We start from the raw sequence: 16604 nt of genomic DNA, 5'->3' as shown, positions 1-16604 counted from the left end.
TAAAAATCAGTGACAATCACAACTACAGAGTAAAACACTAACACCCCCGCCCCCCCCATGATGAAATCCGTGGAATTCCTCAGATCTGCTGAGTTTTCACAGTCCTGATTAACACTCACTGTTAAAACATTCACCCACTTAAAAACCACAGCTCAAGGCTGATGTGGTGCTAACCCCACAGGGACGGGGACCAGCTGGAAACGTGCCCAATACCTGACGTCTCAACAACTCTATGACTCTGTCAAAAAAAAAGAAAAAAGAAAAAAGGAAATAAAAGCTTGCACAGGACGACTTCACTTGTGCCCCGTGGTTATTAGTTTTCATCTTTCTTTAATTTTAATTCTCCAGTTTCATCATCATCTCTCGTCTTGCCTTTGGAGCCTTATTGTTTTTCATCATCTCGCCGTCGCTTCTGTATTCCGGCTCGCATTCAAACTCATTGCTTTTCTTTCTGTCTCTGTCTGCCACATCAGCCAGTTCTGGCTCTGTCTCGCTCCCTTAGGCTAACTGTGTTTATATTTCATTCGTTTATTTCTACAAATGTCAGACAGTGTTTCTGCCCTCCATCTATTGATACAAAGACGGGGTGGGAAGAAGGGGTAGGGGCAGGGGAGAAGGAGAAAGAGCGACATGGAGGGAGAAAGTGAGGAAGAAAAAGCATCACGTAACAGCTGAAAGTGAAAGAGAACAAGACTGAGAAGAGCGAAAAAAAAAAGCAGGACAGGCAGAGAGCCTCAAGTATTTTAATCACTTTCTCTCAGATCACTGACTCAATCACTAAAATAAGGACAAGAAAAGATCAACACAAAGGTAGATGTGAAAAAAAGACTTCGACAGTGTAGACCAAACTCAGTCATCTTCACTCACATTATCCACCTCTCAGTTTGCTGAATCGATAGTTTGATCTTCATATATTTTAAAAGAACAATATCAATGTTTTAATTTCTATTCATGACCAGCCTGCTGTGGTTCCAGTAGTGTCAAATAAAATGCACAAGGATAATATTTATTTTAACTGCTCTGCATGTTGAACAAGCATTGTTTTAGTTTCCTCAGTTGAAGACCATTATGGGGTAAGAAGTGACAATCATCACATCATGGCCTACCAGCACATTTGGTCCGGGTGATGAGCGGTGGTCCAGGCTTGCCCGTCCCGCCCTCTCCTGGTCTGGTGAGTAAGACTCTTATCTCGTACTCTGTGTCTGGGTCAAGATGCCATAACTTATAGTTTGGCGAGTTCACAGCATGAGTCTCTGTCCAGCTGCCTGACGTCATACGGTACTCAACCTGCAGGAAACAATAAAGCATGACGTTCTTTTTGTGCACATTAAAAAGTCTCAGAGCTGAGTATCAATCTGTACATCAAATTCCAACACACTGTTTTAATGTGATATGTTTGAAGTAACAGACGTCTTGTCTGAGGACACTGACAGGTGGCGTGACCAGGAATCAAACCCAGGTCTACATAGTTGTAGCTCAACTGTGATGAAAGAGAGCTCCATCGTCTTACTGAGCTACTCTCTCTAATAGTGTAAATAAAATATCTTGACACATGTCCACTGTGATAGATTACACGTGGTATAAGAGGTAATTATGAGCCTTGGCAGAGGGATGCATCTTCTGAGTGTTCTCTCTTTTTGGGTAAAGTGTTTACATTAGTGCTGCATCATTAACTGAATTTTCATTGTCATTGCAATATCAGCACGCCTGATGAACACATTGCAACAAGCCTAAACCGCGAGCACAAAATAATAATAAAAATAATAATTTTATTTACATGGATCATGATACAAGTTCTTCTGAGGTAAAATTTGATGGGAAGATCACCAGGTATTTGATCGATATGGGATGCTTTTCCTTAAAACTACACAATATCCTGAATGTAACACACCTCTTTTAGTATAATAGGTCCGTCTCCAAATATGGAATTGGCGTTGAGCTGAATCAGCAGATAAGTGGGACCAACACCGAGCAGCTGTGGTGGGGCTATGGGGTGTGGACGCTCTGGGAACAGAAAACAACAAAAAAGATCATCAAGAAATGAAAAGATACAGAAACAAATATGATGAAAGTTATGTGTTAGTTAGGGCAAATATCTAAACTCGTACTTGTATCATGATGAGCACGCTATAAAATGGGATTCTGTCTGTTTACTGAAGATTACTACAGTTGTGATAATATAACGCAACTAGTTAATAACATCTGAATCTCAGAACGACATAAAAATTCATGCTGAACAATTTGACACATGGGTTTCTTCCATTACTGGCAGAGAACCCAACAGCAGAGAGGATTCATAATATTTTGCTTTTGACCAGTGTGGCTTTGATGAGCAGCAGCTGTCATTTTTGTTTGTTCTGTATTTGTTTTAACATGTTAATTGTTTTATTGTTGGCTGAATGGGTGGTCACCCGCTGAGCCTGAGCCCTGATGTTGAGCCATGTTCTTCTACAGTGTCTTGGGCAGGTTTTTGTATTGATTTGGTGCCATATCAATAAAACTGAACTGAACAGACTTTAACCTCAGTGCCAATTTTGTTCTTCTTCTTTTACCCTATCTTTTATAGTGTTCTTGTTGTTATTATTATTATCCATCCATTTGATCTACCGGCTTACTCCAGTTAAGTGTCACAGGGGGCTGGAGCCTATCGGAGCAGTCCGAGGGCATGCGGTGGGGCACACCATAGACAGGACACCAGTCTATCGCAAGGTCACATACAGACAGACAAACACATTCACACCCACACGCACAGGGCAACTTCAAGTTTCCAGTTCACCTAACATGGAAGTCTTTGGAAGTGTGAGGAAGCCGGAGACGGGAGAACATGGAAACGCCACAGGTGGGAAGTGATCCCATGACCTTCTTGCTGTGAGGCAACAGTGCTAACCACTAAGGCACCATGCTGCCCAATTATTATTCAAACGTAAAATTTGTATTCATTCAAATTATGTTGCAGGTCACAGCCACCTCAACAGCTCTGTGCCCCCAGAAGGAGCCCCCTCGCACACACACACATCTCCACCCCCAGTTTAGGCATCCCTACAATAATATGTTGTTACTGCCCCCAACAGCTTAAATCATAATATTTCTTGCGCTTGCCTTGTGCAGTGGTAGCTGTGTATGTTAGTGTCAGTTCTGAACACAGATGTTCACACTGTCATATGTAACAACACACATGAGAAATACTGATGTATAAAAAGCCTTTTGATGATTACAACACAATTTTGATTTTACATATACATTAAAAAAATAAATCCCCACACCTCCCAAACATTGACAAAATTCTTCATGGCCTTTGGAATGTTGCACAATGCGCCATGACACTGTTGGAAAAATGACGACACTATGTGCATGTTAGAAAAGCCACACAATATAATCAAGCAATTAACATCGTCATTATGATCTACGTGGGTCAGCTTATTACAACTGTACATTCAAGAAAATTTACTGCAAATCAATGCAAGGAATTACTGAGTGATCATCTTTTAACATTTATAAAACACTAAAACAATAAATCCTCAGGGCACTACAGGACCATAAATGGTGCGGTTACATTTAAAACTCTGCAAGCCACACACTACAACAGATCGCACCCCAGATCAAAGTTATCTCAACACCAAATAAATGAAAGGTATCAGAAGGCTGATGTGTGCCCTGTGTGCCCTGCACACCGAGACAGCTTTAGACAATAAAAATGATGAATGCTATTGTTAGCAATACATGCAGAGAGCTTTGAGAGACCACACACACACACACACACACACACACACAAACACAGTCATATCATACAACCCCTGGCAAAAATTATGTAATCACCGGCCTCGGAGGATGTTCATTCAGTTGTTTAATTTTGTAGAAAAAAGCAGATCACAGACATTACACAAAACTAAAGTAATTTCAAATGGCAACTTTCTGGCTTTAAGAAACACTATAAGAAATCAAGAAAAAAAAATTGTGGCAGTCAGTAACGGTTAATTTTAGACCAAGCAGAGGGAAAAAAATATTGACTCACTCAATTCTGAGGAATATATTATGGAATCACCCTATAAATTTTCATCCCCAAAACTAACACCTGCATCAAATCAGATCTGCTGTTAGTCTGCATCTAAAAAGGAGTGATCACACCTTGGAGAGCTGTTGCACCAAGTGGACTGACATGAATCATGGCTCCAACATGAGAGATGTCAATTGAAACAAAGGAGAGTATTATCAAACTCTTAAAAGAGGGTAAATCATCACGCAATGTTGCAAAAGATGTTGGTTGTTCACATTCAGCTGTGTCTAAACTCTGGACCAAATACAAACAACATGGGAAGGTTGTTAAAGGCAAACATACTGGTAGACCAAGGAAGACATCAAAGCGTCAAGACAGAAAACTTAAAGCAATATGTCTCAAAAATCAAAAATGCACAACAAAACAAATGAGGAATGAATGGGAGGAAACTGGAGTCAACGTCTGTGACCGAACTGTAAGAAACCGCCTAAAGGAAATGGGATTTACATACAGAAAAGCTAAACGAAAGTCATCATTAACACCTAAACAGAAAAAACAAGGTTACAATGGGCTAAGGAAAAGCAATTGTGGACTGTGGATGACTGGATGAAAGTCATATTCAGTGATGAATCTCGAATCTGCATTGGGCAAGGTGATGATACTGGAACTTTTGTTTGGTGCCGTTCCAATGAGATTTATAAAGATGACTGCCTGAAGAGAACATGTACATTTCCACAGTCATTGATAATATGGGGCTGCATGTCAGGTAAAGGCACTGGGGAGATGGCTGTCATTACATCATCAATAAATGCACAAGTTTACGTTGATATTTTGGACACTTTTCTTATCCCATCAATTGAAAGGATGTTTGGGGATGATGAAATCATTTTTCAAGATGATAATGCATCTTGCCATAAAGCAAAAACTGTGAAAACATTCCTTGCAAAAAGACACATAGGGTCAATGTCATGGCCTGCAAATAGTCCGGATCTTAATCCAATTGAAAATCTTTGGTGGAAGTTGAAGAAAATGGTCCATGACAAGGCTCCAACCTGCAAAGCTGATCTGGCAACAGCAATCAGAGAAAGTTGGAGCCAGACTGATAGTGTCACTCACTAAGTCCATGCCTCAGAGACTGCAAGCTGTTATAAAAGCCAGAGGTGGTGCAACAAAATACTAGTGATGTGTTGGAGCGTTCTTTTTTTTTCATGATTCCATAATTTTTTCCTCAGAATTGAGTGATTCCATATTTTTTTTCCCTCTGCTTGGTCTACAAATGTAACCGTTACTGACTGCCACAATTATTTTTCCTGATTTCTTATGGTGTTTCTTAAAGCCAGAAAGTTGCCATTTGAAATGACTTTAGTTTTGTGTCATGTCTGTGATCTGCTTTTTTTCTACAAAATTAAACAACTGATTGAACATCCTCCGAGGCCGGTGATTCCATAATTTTTGCCAGGGGTTGTATATATGATGACTTTTTGTTTTTGTTATGTTGTTCTGACTCACACACACACACTCACAAACGATCTTCTGCTCTCCTACATGTGCAAATGTACCTGTGGGCAGTGTTGCTGCAAAATATTAGATTTGGTCAATAACACTGATCATATCATATCAAAGTAAGAATTATTTAAATTATGAATGTGTGCTTGTGTGTATTTTTTGTGTGTGCACTTCCATTAATAGCTATGTATCGCATTACTGTCATCCTGCCTTCCTGTGTGTGTGTGTGTGTGTGTGTGTGTGTGTGTGTGTGTGTGTGTGTGTGTGTGTGTGTGTGTGTGTGTGTGTGTGTGTGTGTGTTTATTTTTGTGCGGGTGGGTGCTGAACATTGGCTGTCAGAGAGGTGCAGGCTGGGAAGTGTCTTTTTACTAACAGATGAAACACTGCAGTTTGACAGCATGTCTGAGTGCAAATGCACACACACACACACACACACACACACACACACACACACACACACACACACACACACACACACACACACACACACACACACACACACACACAAGCAGAGCTGAATTCAGATAATGAAGCTTGAAGCAAATTCAGAAAACCAACAATGCCAACATGTCATCCTGCAGTGTCATCAAATAAACAAAGTAAACAATGTGATTATTAACAAACAAACAAAGAAAAAACTCACAATAATGTTTTCATGCATGCCTGGTAAAAATGGTTTAGTGTGCTTGTATGTTTCTTTTGTTTGTGTGTGTGTTGCTCAAACAGCCATTGAATATTTTAAAGATAAATAATAGAAATAGAAATAAATCTGAGGAATGTAAGTGGGCCATTATGTGACTCCAGAGAAAACAGCACTAGAATGAGTTCATGTGTTTCATTTAGCAGGTTTTTTTTTCCCTCCATCAGTTGTCATATGAACATCTGACCTAAAAAATGATAATAAATCATCAAAGGTGCTGTTTTTACTATGGATTTGTTTTCAGCGTCAGTTTTTATTATTAATCCTGCATTTAAACAGTCTCATAATTTCTCATATTTGGGTCAAATGTAAATGATAACAAAACAAATCAACACTGAGAAAACAAATGTGTACACATGGTGTTGACTTCAGCTGCCACTCGCTTTATTTACAAAGAATAAAACTCCTGAGGCTTTGGTAGATTATCTGACTTAAAAGACATACGAGAGAGAGAGAGAGAGAGAGAGAGAGAGAGAGAGAGAGAGTGTGTGTGAGTAGTCACATTGTTGGTGCCCATAACCCTTACGTATTTGTTGTTTATTGGCTGCATCCTCGTCAATAAAGCTCAGCCGTCATAAATTTCTGCTGACATCACAATGGAATCCACTGGAGGACTTTTGACTTTCCAAACAAACCAAGACACCTCTGTGTTTGTGTGTCTCTGCCGTATTGACAGCCAGCAGTGGCAGCAGGTTTTCTGGAGTTTCATTTTGCCTAAAACCTCACCTGTCATTGTTATTATATATATATATATATATATATATATATATATATATGTATATATGTTACAGCCAGAGTTTATTTGTGTGAGGTGTGTGTGTGTTTCTGTGTGAGGTTAACAGAGAGGAAGAGAACACTATGGGTGGAAAGCCGACGGTTTCAGACAGTCTGAGAAGGATTGAAATGAAGTCAATGACGCGCCCTCATACGCCTGATACACGTGTTTGACAGTAATATTACAGGAGCTTTTTAGGGCAAGGATTGTGGGTAATTTAAGTTGGCATGGAGTGCTCTCTCCCTCTCTGTGTGTGTGTGTGTGTGTGTGTGTGTGTGTGTGTGTGTGTGTGTGTGTGTGTGTGTGTGTGTGTGTGTGTGTGACATGAGCTGGGGTGATGATGCGCCCTGTCACTGTACAAACCAGAGGGCAAAACTTTATTTGTGCTGGGCCCTGACAAAACACCTAGTGACATAAACCTATACCCCCCCCCCCCCCCACACACACACACACACGCGCACACGCTCAACTGCACAATCAGACTCTTTGCAATTAAAACATGCACAGCAGGGATGGTGTGTGTGTGTGTGCATTCTAGCCTTTGAGTTCCAATATATTGTCTGTTTTCATGTGTTTTCCAAAAGAGACATCATGATGAATACATGAATTATCTGGAAATGCCTCATGCTCCCATGATGCACCCTGTTGTTGCAATATCCATGTTTCCTTCCAGTTATGAGTCTCACCTCCAACAGGCAGAGCATAACGACCTCTCTGTCATCTCCACGTTAGAAATATCAATGGACTCGGCCCGTGTTTGTAATCCCTCACAAGACCATTTTTCAGGCTTTGAAAATAAAACCCAGTTCACTGTCCTCCCAAATCCGCAATGCATACAATTCAGATTTCAGCAAATTCTTGTAATTTTATTCCTGTTCATCATATTCCTGTCAGAAACGCTCCTTCAGTAACATCCCGCCTGTAGTCTCTCTCCCGTCTTTAATATTACAGTAAATAAATCATGTAAAATTTTCACAGTAAGCATATTGAAGTTGTCCATATTCATAGCTGTCAATGTCCTGGAGGAACCTCAAATCTCCAACAACCACACTTCCCAAGATGTGAAATAAACATAATCCCTGTTTCTTTGATTTTTTTTTTTCTTTTCTGCTGTTCTTTTAAAATTTGTGCCAGTTCAACATCCAGATCCACCTTGGATTTGCTGTGGTGACCCCGAGTGCAAACAAGGGAGCAGCCAAAGGGACTTTTATTTATTTATTTATTTATTTTGAGGACAATATTCATATTTCAGCAATATCTACAGACTACAGGCCTGTGGCTCTCACGTCTGTACTCATGAAGACCTTCGAACGCCTGGTTTTATCCCACCTGAAGTCCATCACCGACCCCCTCCTGGACCCCCTGCAGTTTGCCTACAGAGCCAACAGGTTTGTAGACGACGCCATAAACCTGGCCCTGCACTCCATCCTGCAACACCTGGACTCCCCAGGAACCTACGCTAGGATCCTGTTTGTGGACTTCAGCTCTGCATTCAACACCAGCCTTCTGGCTCTGCTCCAGGACAAGCTTTCTCTGCTCCACGTGCCCAACTCCACCTGCAGGTGGATCACAGACTTCCTGATGGACCGGAGTCAGCATGTGAGGCTGGGAAAGAATGTCTTGAACACTCGGGCTCTCAGCACAGGATCTCCACAGGGCTGTGTCCTTTCCCCTCTGCTCTTCTCCCTGTACACTAACTGCTGCACCTCCAGCCATGACTCCGTAAAGCTCATCAAGTTTGCGGACGACACCACCCTCATCTGACTCATTTCGGATGGGGATGAGTCTGCCTACAGGAGGGAGGTGGACCGGCTGGTGACCTGGTGTAGCAGCAACAACTTGGAGCTCAACGCCCAGAAAACAGTGGAGATGATCGTGGACTTCAGGAAAGCCACAGCCCCCCCGCCCTCCCTCACCCTCACCAACAGCCCCATCACCACTGTGGACTGTCACTGCTTCCTTGGCACCACCATCACCCAGGACCTCAACCATCAGCTCCCTCATCAAGAAGGCCCAGCACAGGATGTACTTCCTGCGGTAGCTGAAGAAGGCCAAGCTGCCTGTCCAGCTGATGGTGCAGTTCTACACGGCCATCATCGAGTCCATCCTCTGCTCCTCCATCACGGTGTGGTAAGCCGGGGCCACAGCCAGGGACAGACACAGACTGCAGCGCATTGTGGCCTCTGCTGAGAAGGTGATCGGCTGTAGCCTTCCATCTCTCCACGATCTGCACGTCTCCAGGACTCTGGTCCGAGCAGGTCGGATCACAGCCGACCCTTCTCACCCTGCACACAGTCTATTCAAACTACTCCCCTCGGGCAGGAGGCTACGGTCCATCCGGACCAGAACCTCCCGCCATAAGAACAGTTTCTTCCCCTCTGCCGTTAGACTCATGAACTCCTCATAACTCAGTCACCTTAACCTTAACTCTGTCACTTTATCATTTTATCACGGGTCACTTTAGACAATGTACTCTGGTTTTAATTGCACTCCTCCCACTGCACTGTTTTTTTCTGTTCCTCTTTCTTTCTGTTTTTCTGTTGCACACAGTCTTTCATATTTCATATGTCATTTTTTATCTTATACCATTATATCGAAGCAAATTCCTAGTCTGTGAATCCTGTTCATTGGCAATGGCAATAAACTTCTTCTGATTCTGATTCTGATCTCTAACACCTCCAATATGGATCTTTTCACAGATTGCTAAATTGCCCAGTTTTTCATCAAAACGTGGCCTCGCTGTGCTCAGTCTGAACGTGAATCTGTTTTTGATACGTTGACTAATTGCACTCGTGTTTGGCACATGCACATTCCTCACTGCATCTCTTCTGCCTTTTCATATTCATAAAAGTATTCATAATAAATAAACATTAGCTTTAGCTTTTTGCATATTCTGACAAAATCAGCAAGGTTGTATGTAATTTATAACCAAAGAGAAAAATTCTTTGGTGGCTCCATGAGAAATGCAGGGCTGTGAAATGAAAATTGTGAAATCCGAGGAAAATTTGCAGGGGCGGGGGGCACAGCGTCCAGGAGCTGGGGTCTAGGGCCCTGTGGGGCAACAGAATTAAATTTTTATCTAATAATATTTTTTCAGCATCTCCTGGAAGAACAAATCTCAAAATTAGTGCATATTTAAATGATCCTACATTCAACCTTTTATTTGACCTGTCAATGATGATGTTGAAATAACAGAATATGATGTGGAAGTAGGACCTGGAATGATTTTCCTTTTAATTGTAAACCAAATTATGCATTAACTCAGAACAATTAAACTACATGAAATTTATGAAGACTGAAAAGACTGTTACAACATTTCAAAAACCACAGCTAAAGCTTGCAGAATATTTGGAAAATCATGGTAAAATATCAATAACATACCTTATAGTAAAAAGTCACATATTCTTGTGTAAATTCATGCAGCCTAAATCCAGCCTAAATCTTTTTTTTACGTGAAAGAAAGTCTAGATTAGTGAAAAAAGTCACATAATCTTGTCTAAAATCCTGTTTGAACAGCAGAATGTTTATTTTCCAGAGAGAGAAAAATTCTTATCGTGTTTCCTGATGGCACAGTTCAGTTTTCCCGTTTCTTTTCTTTCAGGTGTGTTGATGAAGCCAGTGACGATTCCACGGATTCTTGTCCTTATAAGACTTTTTCAAGCCGTCTTTCTTGCCATCTTCTCTCTGTACGACGTCGGTCCGTGACACAGACATGCTGCACAAATCTTCTTTTAAAAACCTGAAAGCTCTAAAAGTTTGGGATGTGCCAGACTAAGAACTGTTCAAGCAACAAAAATAAAAACTAACTACTTAACTGTCTAACTATATATCAATAGGAACAAAATGATATCAGAATCTTGTATTTTTTCCTAATATTGTGGCAAAGAAATGTTCTGAAATCCTGGTAAGCAGTGAATAAAGCTATTTGTCTTCCTTAATTGCAAATGAAATATTTTCTGCTTTGAATTATGTTAGATAATATCTGTGCTAATTTTTTGTTTTATGTTAGCTATTAAGTATTTGTGTTTATTTGTTTGGAAGTTCTGAGAAATATGTTAAGTTTTACTCTATCATCTGTCCAAGTTTCCGATACAGGGACAGCTCCCCTGTTGGTGAGAGCCAGTAACATTAGAAATATGAGACTAAACCACACCCATGTTAACACCCACAAGGTATAAAAAGTGTTGTATGACTCATTTTAGGGGCCTTTCACAAGATGGATACTGTCTGTGGGGGTCCCAGGCCTGGTTTCTAACGTGACCTTGAATAAACTCAAAATGAGGAATACAATGGTTTGGTTTTTCTTAAGGGGCAGAATTTTACGTAAAAAGAACCAGGTAGAAATAACAATAACCTGGGGCTGAGTTCACTTCCAGTATTCCCCTGAACATCGTACACATCTTTTGAATGGCGGAGATAAATTGACCAGTGGCAGATGATTAAAATCTCCCCGTTTCTGACGAGAGGAGGTAAATATTGTGCCTTGTACCTTATAAACATTGATCAGAAACATAAACATCAACAATGATTGACAGGCTAAAGCCCAATTTATGCTCCTCTGTATCTACACACAGCTCTCTGCATCAATGCGAACCTCCTCCGAGCTCCTCTCTGTAGCCTGACGCTCACCTCATGTGGAGACAGTGAAGACCGCATAACCTGTGAGTTTCATGACCATAGATAGACGTTATGGGATAATAGTCCAGTCTTTATGAAAAATGTCACTCCCCCTACTGTTCTGGTGGCAAACTGCATTGCGACATTCACCGACGTGTTAACCCAGATGGAGAACTTCAACAGGTTCACAACTGTGTCGAAGCCACTGCGTGGCCTCAGAGTTACAGAGTAGTAAAAGCATAAAAAGTCCTTAGCGTAAAGAGAAATAATGTTGGAAGGAGTTAGCTAGCTCTAGTTAGGCTAAACAATATGTCCAGCATTAGCGGCATTAGCAATATAGATTCAAATACTGCCTGTGTCAATAGACTTTTTATAACACCTGAAAGATACATATTGTTTTTTCCAAACTCAAAAGCACAAATGTTAAAAAAATGAACTAATTGAAAAACAAATCTGTTTTGAAGTCCTGCCAATAATTACATTCACAGCATTCACATCTCCTTTGAGTTCTCATTTCTTTGTCCTCTTCCATTTCTTATGCAGAATATTAAACCCATCTGTGCTCATCTGGATACATATTCACACATATTCCTCATTCTCATATGGATATTCTTGGGATAATGAGCTGACTATTTACATTTAACTTTTCTTCACCATCAACACTGCTTACGATTCCTTCTGTCTTCATTCTTCTTCCTTCGTTCTGTCACTCCAATATCATTCTTTCTGAACCCCCACGTTCACCCCCCCCACCCACCCACCTCCTCGGGCTGCCTCTCTGAGGGATGAATTGAATATGTAAGCTATTGGATGCGAATGAATAAAGCATTCTGACTCAAACACACATTGGTGACACCTTATTAACCACACGTCAGCTGCACATGACAGCCGGAGCACGCACACACACGCACGTACGCGTGCACACACACACACACACACACACACACACACACACACACACACACACACACACACACACACACACACACTGGGCTCAGATGAATCAGTTCACACCCACACAAACTCATGCATAAAATGTATACACACAAAGTACTATGTTATGTTCTTTTTTGACAGAGTTAAAAAATTTTGAAAATTCTTTAACTCTGTCAAAAAAGATCAAATTTCTTTTACATTTGAGAGAATTATATGTAGGATGGTATCCTTCATCGACTGACAAAGTTTGATCCGGCTCCTATACAGATTAGAGATTTTTTGGCCATTTAAATTTAACATTGAAAACCCCATTTAATGTATATTTTACATTATGTCTGAATCAAACGAGCCACAATCACTCTCATATTTGAAGCTGAGGTGCAGACTGGCACTCACTATCACCTGACAAAGTTTGATCTGGATGTGATCCGAACTGTGTATTTTGTGGACATTTGCATTTGAAAATCCAATTTATACATTTTACATTGTATCTCAGTCAAAAGTGTCTCAATCACTTTCATTACCAAGGGCTAAATATGGCCATTGGGTATTGAGAAGACTTTACATCCATGTGTCTGTCCATCCATCTGTGCTCAGCACAAGTCCATTCAAGTTACTGCTAGGGTCTTCAAATTCACAGGGAGTGTTCTTGGGACACAGACCTTGGACAAGTTCAAAGATGGCTCACGTTGACCTATTCTAAAGGGTCAAAAGGTCACATTCTTTCTACACACTCTTTCACTGATTACATGCTCATACGGCCAAGGGTATTTTTTTCTGTTCTGGATTCATCTGCACCACCAAAATTGTATGGAGGTTCCCATTTTATGCCTGTTTATCTTCCATTCGGAAACCAAATGTCAAAAAGCAATGACAAATTGTGCATAGCAGAGATAACCAATGTTCTGTGAAAATTATCTGAAAAAGAATTCAGAAACCAAAAAAGTTGGAAAAAAAAACAAAACAAAACCTAAAAAAATTTTGGATTAAAGTGCATGAAGTAAATACATCCTCCTGACATTTGATCACGTCTAATTTAGCTTATGAAAAGCCACTTCTGACAGGACTTTGACCCTGAAAATTTTTTTCAAGGTAAAATTAGGAACTGCAAATTAGTGTTGATTGAGGTTTTTGCTCTATGAGTGCGGCGCTCTAAAAGACATTTACTTTGGTTAGCTGTCCATGACACCTAACATTCCAGCATAAATTATTTGAATGAGGAGCTTTTCATTTCTTTGATCATAGATTCCTAACTTTAAACCATGTGTAAGAACTTTGTGCGCATGCATGCATGCACACACACACACACACACACACACACACACACACACACACACACACACACACACACACACACACACACACACACACACACACACACACACACACACACACATTACTCCCCTTTTGAAAAGTATGCACTGCGTTATTAAATATTAAATCTGAAGGAAAAATAGGTGCAAACAGCAAAGCAACCAAAATATACAAGAAAATATCTTCACCTCTGACAATAAGACCAGCAAAGTTCGACACCCCAGAGCCACGCTGGGACTGCGTGACGCAGCGGTACAGATCTTGATCCTGACTGGTGACTTCTTTGAGGTAGAAGGAGGCGGCAAATCTTCTGTGGTTGATGTTTTTAGTCTGAGCCACGGGAATGTCGTCACCATTTTTCCTCTAAGACACAGACAGACACAGTTAGATCAGGGGAAATCGGAGCGTTAATGACTTATTTAAGGCCACAAGGTTGCACTGCACCACACACTATGTGCACACAAACCCACACTGCTGCTTTACTGACAGCAAGAAGGCCATGACCACAGTAGAGGCATAATAAAATCAGCAGGCTTAATCATGTTAGCTGTTAGACTGTATGGCCTGGTGTGTGCGCGCGTGCGTATGTCTGTACCTGCAGCCACAGTTTATTGTTGGATGTATCTCGTCCAGTAGCAATGCACTGAAATGTGGCGTCTTGTCCAGCGTTCACCTCCACATCGCCAAGTCGCAGGAAATGAGGAGATTTATCTACAGGGCAGACCGGTAGAGGAAATTAAATTAATGTGTCTGTAGCAACCCACTAACTAGGACATGTTAAGAGAGCTCAATATGGTCAATATGGTCAGAGCTGTAAATATAGAGTTTGGTCAAATCCATGGCAAGCATCATGTTGTGTAAAATCAATAGAAGTGTCACAAAACCCACGGCTCAGTTTGGATGCAGTTTTGAAGTCAGTCAGAATATTTAAAAAATACAACGCAATGCTAAAATACACTCAGCCATATGAGCATCATCTTCTTTATACATTGCAGTTTTTTAATTGGTATCCCAGTGCAAAGTATGTATAAATTATACATTTATTGCTATTTACATTAATTATTAGAATCCTACTGTCTTAAGTACAATTTGTACATGTTCAATAAAGACCCTCTATCAATCAATGAATCATAAACAATATTTACATTTTAATGGCATCTGCAGGAGGGCATGAATGTGTTCATTCATGAGCTTTTGACAAGCGCAGAGATTAGCTTTGCATTAGCGTGCATGCTGACGTCCGCGAAATGTCTTGAAAATCATTCCAGCACTGACTCTGGCTCAGCAAAATTCATCATGTCCACTGTATTTTACACTAGAAACACCCCAACGCAAGAGAGCAATGTGCAATGTTTGTAAAGCCGTTGTACCGAGAGAGAGAGAGAGAGAGAGAGAGAGAGAGAGAGAGAGAGAGAGAGAGAGAGAGAGAGAGAGAGAGAGAGAGAGAGAGAGAGAGAGAGAGAGGAGAGAGAGCTCCGTCACGACCTACAATACAGCAAATTTAATCAAACATTTGAAAAAGCGCCACATTAAAGAGCACAAGGACTTTTTAGCCAGAGGGCAGAAAGATGGAAAGATCCACCAGGAAGGGTGCAACAATTTACCCAGACTGACTCCAAATATGAGTAAATTAAGTACTTTTATTTATTTTTTGGTGGTTTCTTGTAACATTTTGGAAATGCGGAAATTCACTCCTTCCTAAAATGGTACAGGTACTCAGGTCTTCTTTTTAAGAAAATCCTCCTCTATAGTCATCATAAAGCTGTATAACTGGGGATACAAAATATCCTCATATAAAATCAGAAATAATGATAATTCTAATATTAAAGCAAACAGAGCTCCGACATCGGAATGGTATCTGTATCGGCAGATATCCAGATTCAGGTATCGGATCGGTGCATGCCTACTTTTGGAGCCAGCCTCAAGAGGCCATTCAAGGCACAGCAACTTTTTCCATCTTCTCAGTGGCTTCATTTTTGACAGCCGCAGGCTGGGGCTGGACCAAGTGCGGTCACTTATCATTCCCTTTCAAACAGTGTCTACAACAGTGCTGTACTGGTATAGAAATATATGTAATAACATATTAGTATTTCAAAAACAAACAAATGAACCACATGAACTGTTCTTACAGAACATCATTCAAGTGTTCAAACAGGAAATGAGTTTAGTGGGATGATTTTAAAGAAAGTGCACTGAGTTTATTCCACTAAAGTTTCTAACTGTAAGCAGATAAAGACAAACTGCTTCAGGACTGAGAGTGAACAATGACACGTGGGAAATCTTACAATACTCACATAAATGATGTTACATGAAATAATCTTTTGGACACCGAAGGTGTAATGCGGCTGTAACAGTTTCATGTGAGTGCAATGACAGATAGCAGCTGCTGTGCTGAATGAAAATACGCACACAAGCATGCATGCATTCATGAAAAAAAAAACACACACACACAAACTCACTCACACAAACTTGTGTGTCCAGAAATGCAGCTGTGAGAATGAATGCATCCACTGTGGCGACTACGTGCTAATTCCATTTTGAAAACGTGTTCCTTCCTATTAAGAGTCTGAGCCGTCTGCCTTTCAGTGACCGAGTCTGTTCTGTTTTTATTTCCTCAGGCACCAGGTTACTTTACCGAGAAAATAAGAACCATAAAAAGGCTGTTAATTTGAGGAGAAGCCGTGGACATGGACAGCGCACAGCTGCTGTAATAAGAAGCAGCTCGGTCTTCAAAGATTTAAGTTTGCACAGGACAGATGGTG

At 40.7% G+C, this 16604-nt stretch overlaps 1 protein-coding gene across 1 annotated transcript in view; it reads right to left on the bottom strand.

The window, feature by feature from the left end:
- Positions 1–16604, bottom strand: part of ptprk (protein tyrosine phosphatase receptor type K) — a 360414-nt gene that overhangs the window by 171055 nt on the left and 172755 nt on the right. Inside the window, exons 8-11 of the mRNA XM_034162505.1 lie at positions 14438–14553; positions 14031–14205; positions 1892–2004; positions 1107–1287 (exon numbers count right to left, since the gene is read on the bottom strand). Of these exons, the coding sequence (XP_034018396.1) occupies positions 1107–1287; positions 1892–2004; positions 14031–14205; positions 14438–14553 (585 nt within the window). The remainder of the gene's footprint in view (positions 1–1106; positions 1288–1891; positions 2005–14030; positions 14206–14437; positions 14554–16604) is intronic.

The sequence above is a fragment of the Thalassophryne amazonica genome, chromosome 21 (genome assembly GCF_902500255.1).
Source record: "Thalassophryne amazonica chromosome 21, fThaAma1.1, whole genome shotgun sequence".
NCBI lineage: Eukaryota > Metazoa > Chordata > Actinopteri > Batrachoidiformes > Batrachoididae > Thalassophryne > Thalassophryne amazonica.
Note: the sequence above shows the minus strand (reverse complement) of the source record. Positions and strands in the feature narration are given on the sequence as shown.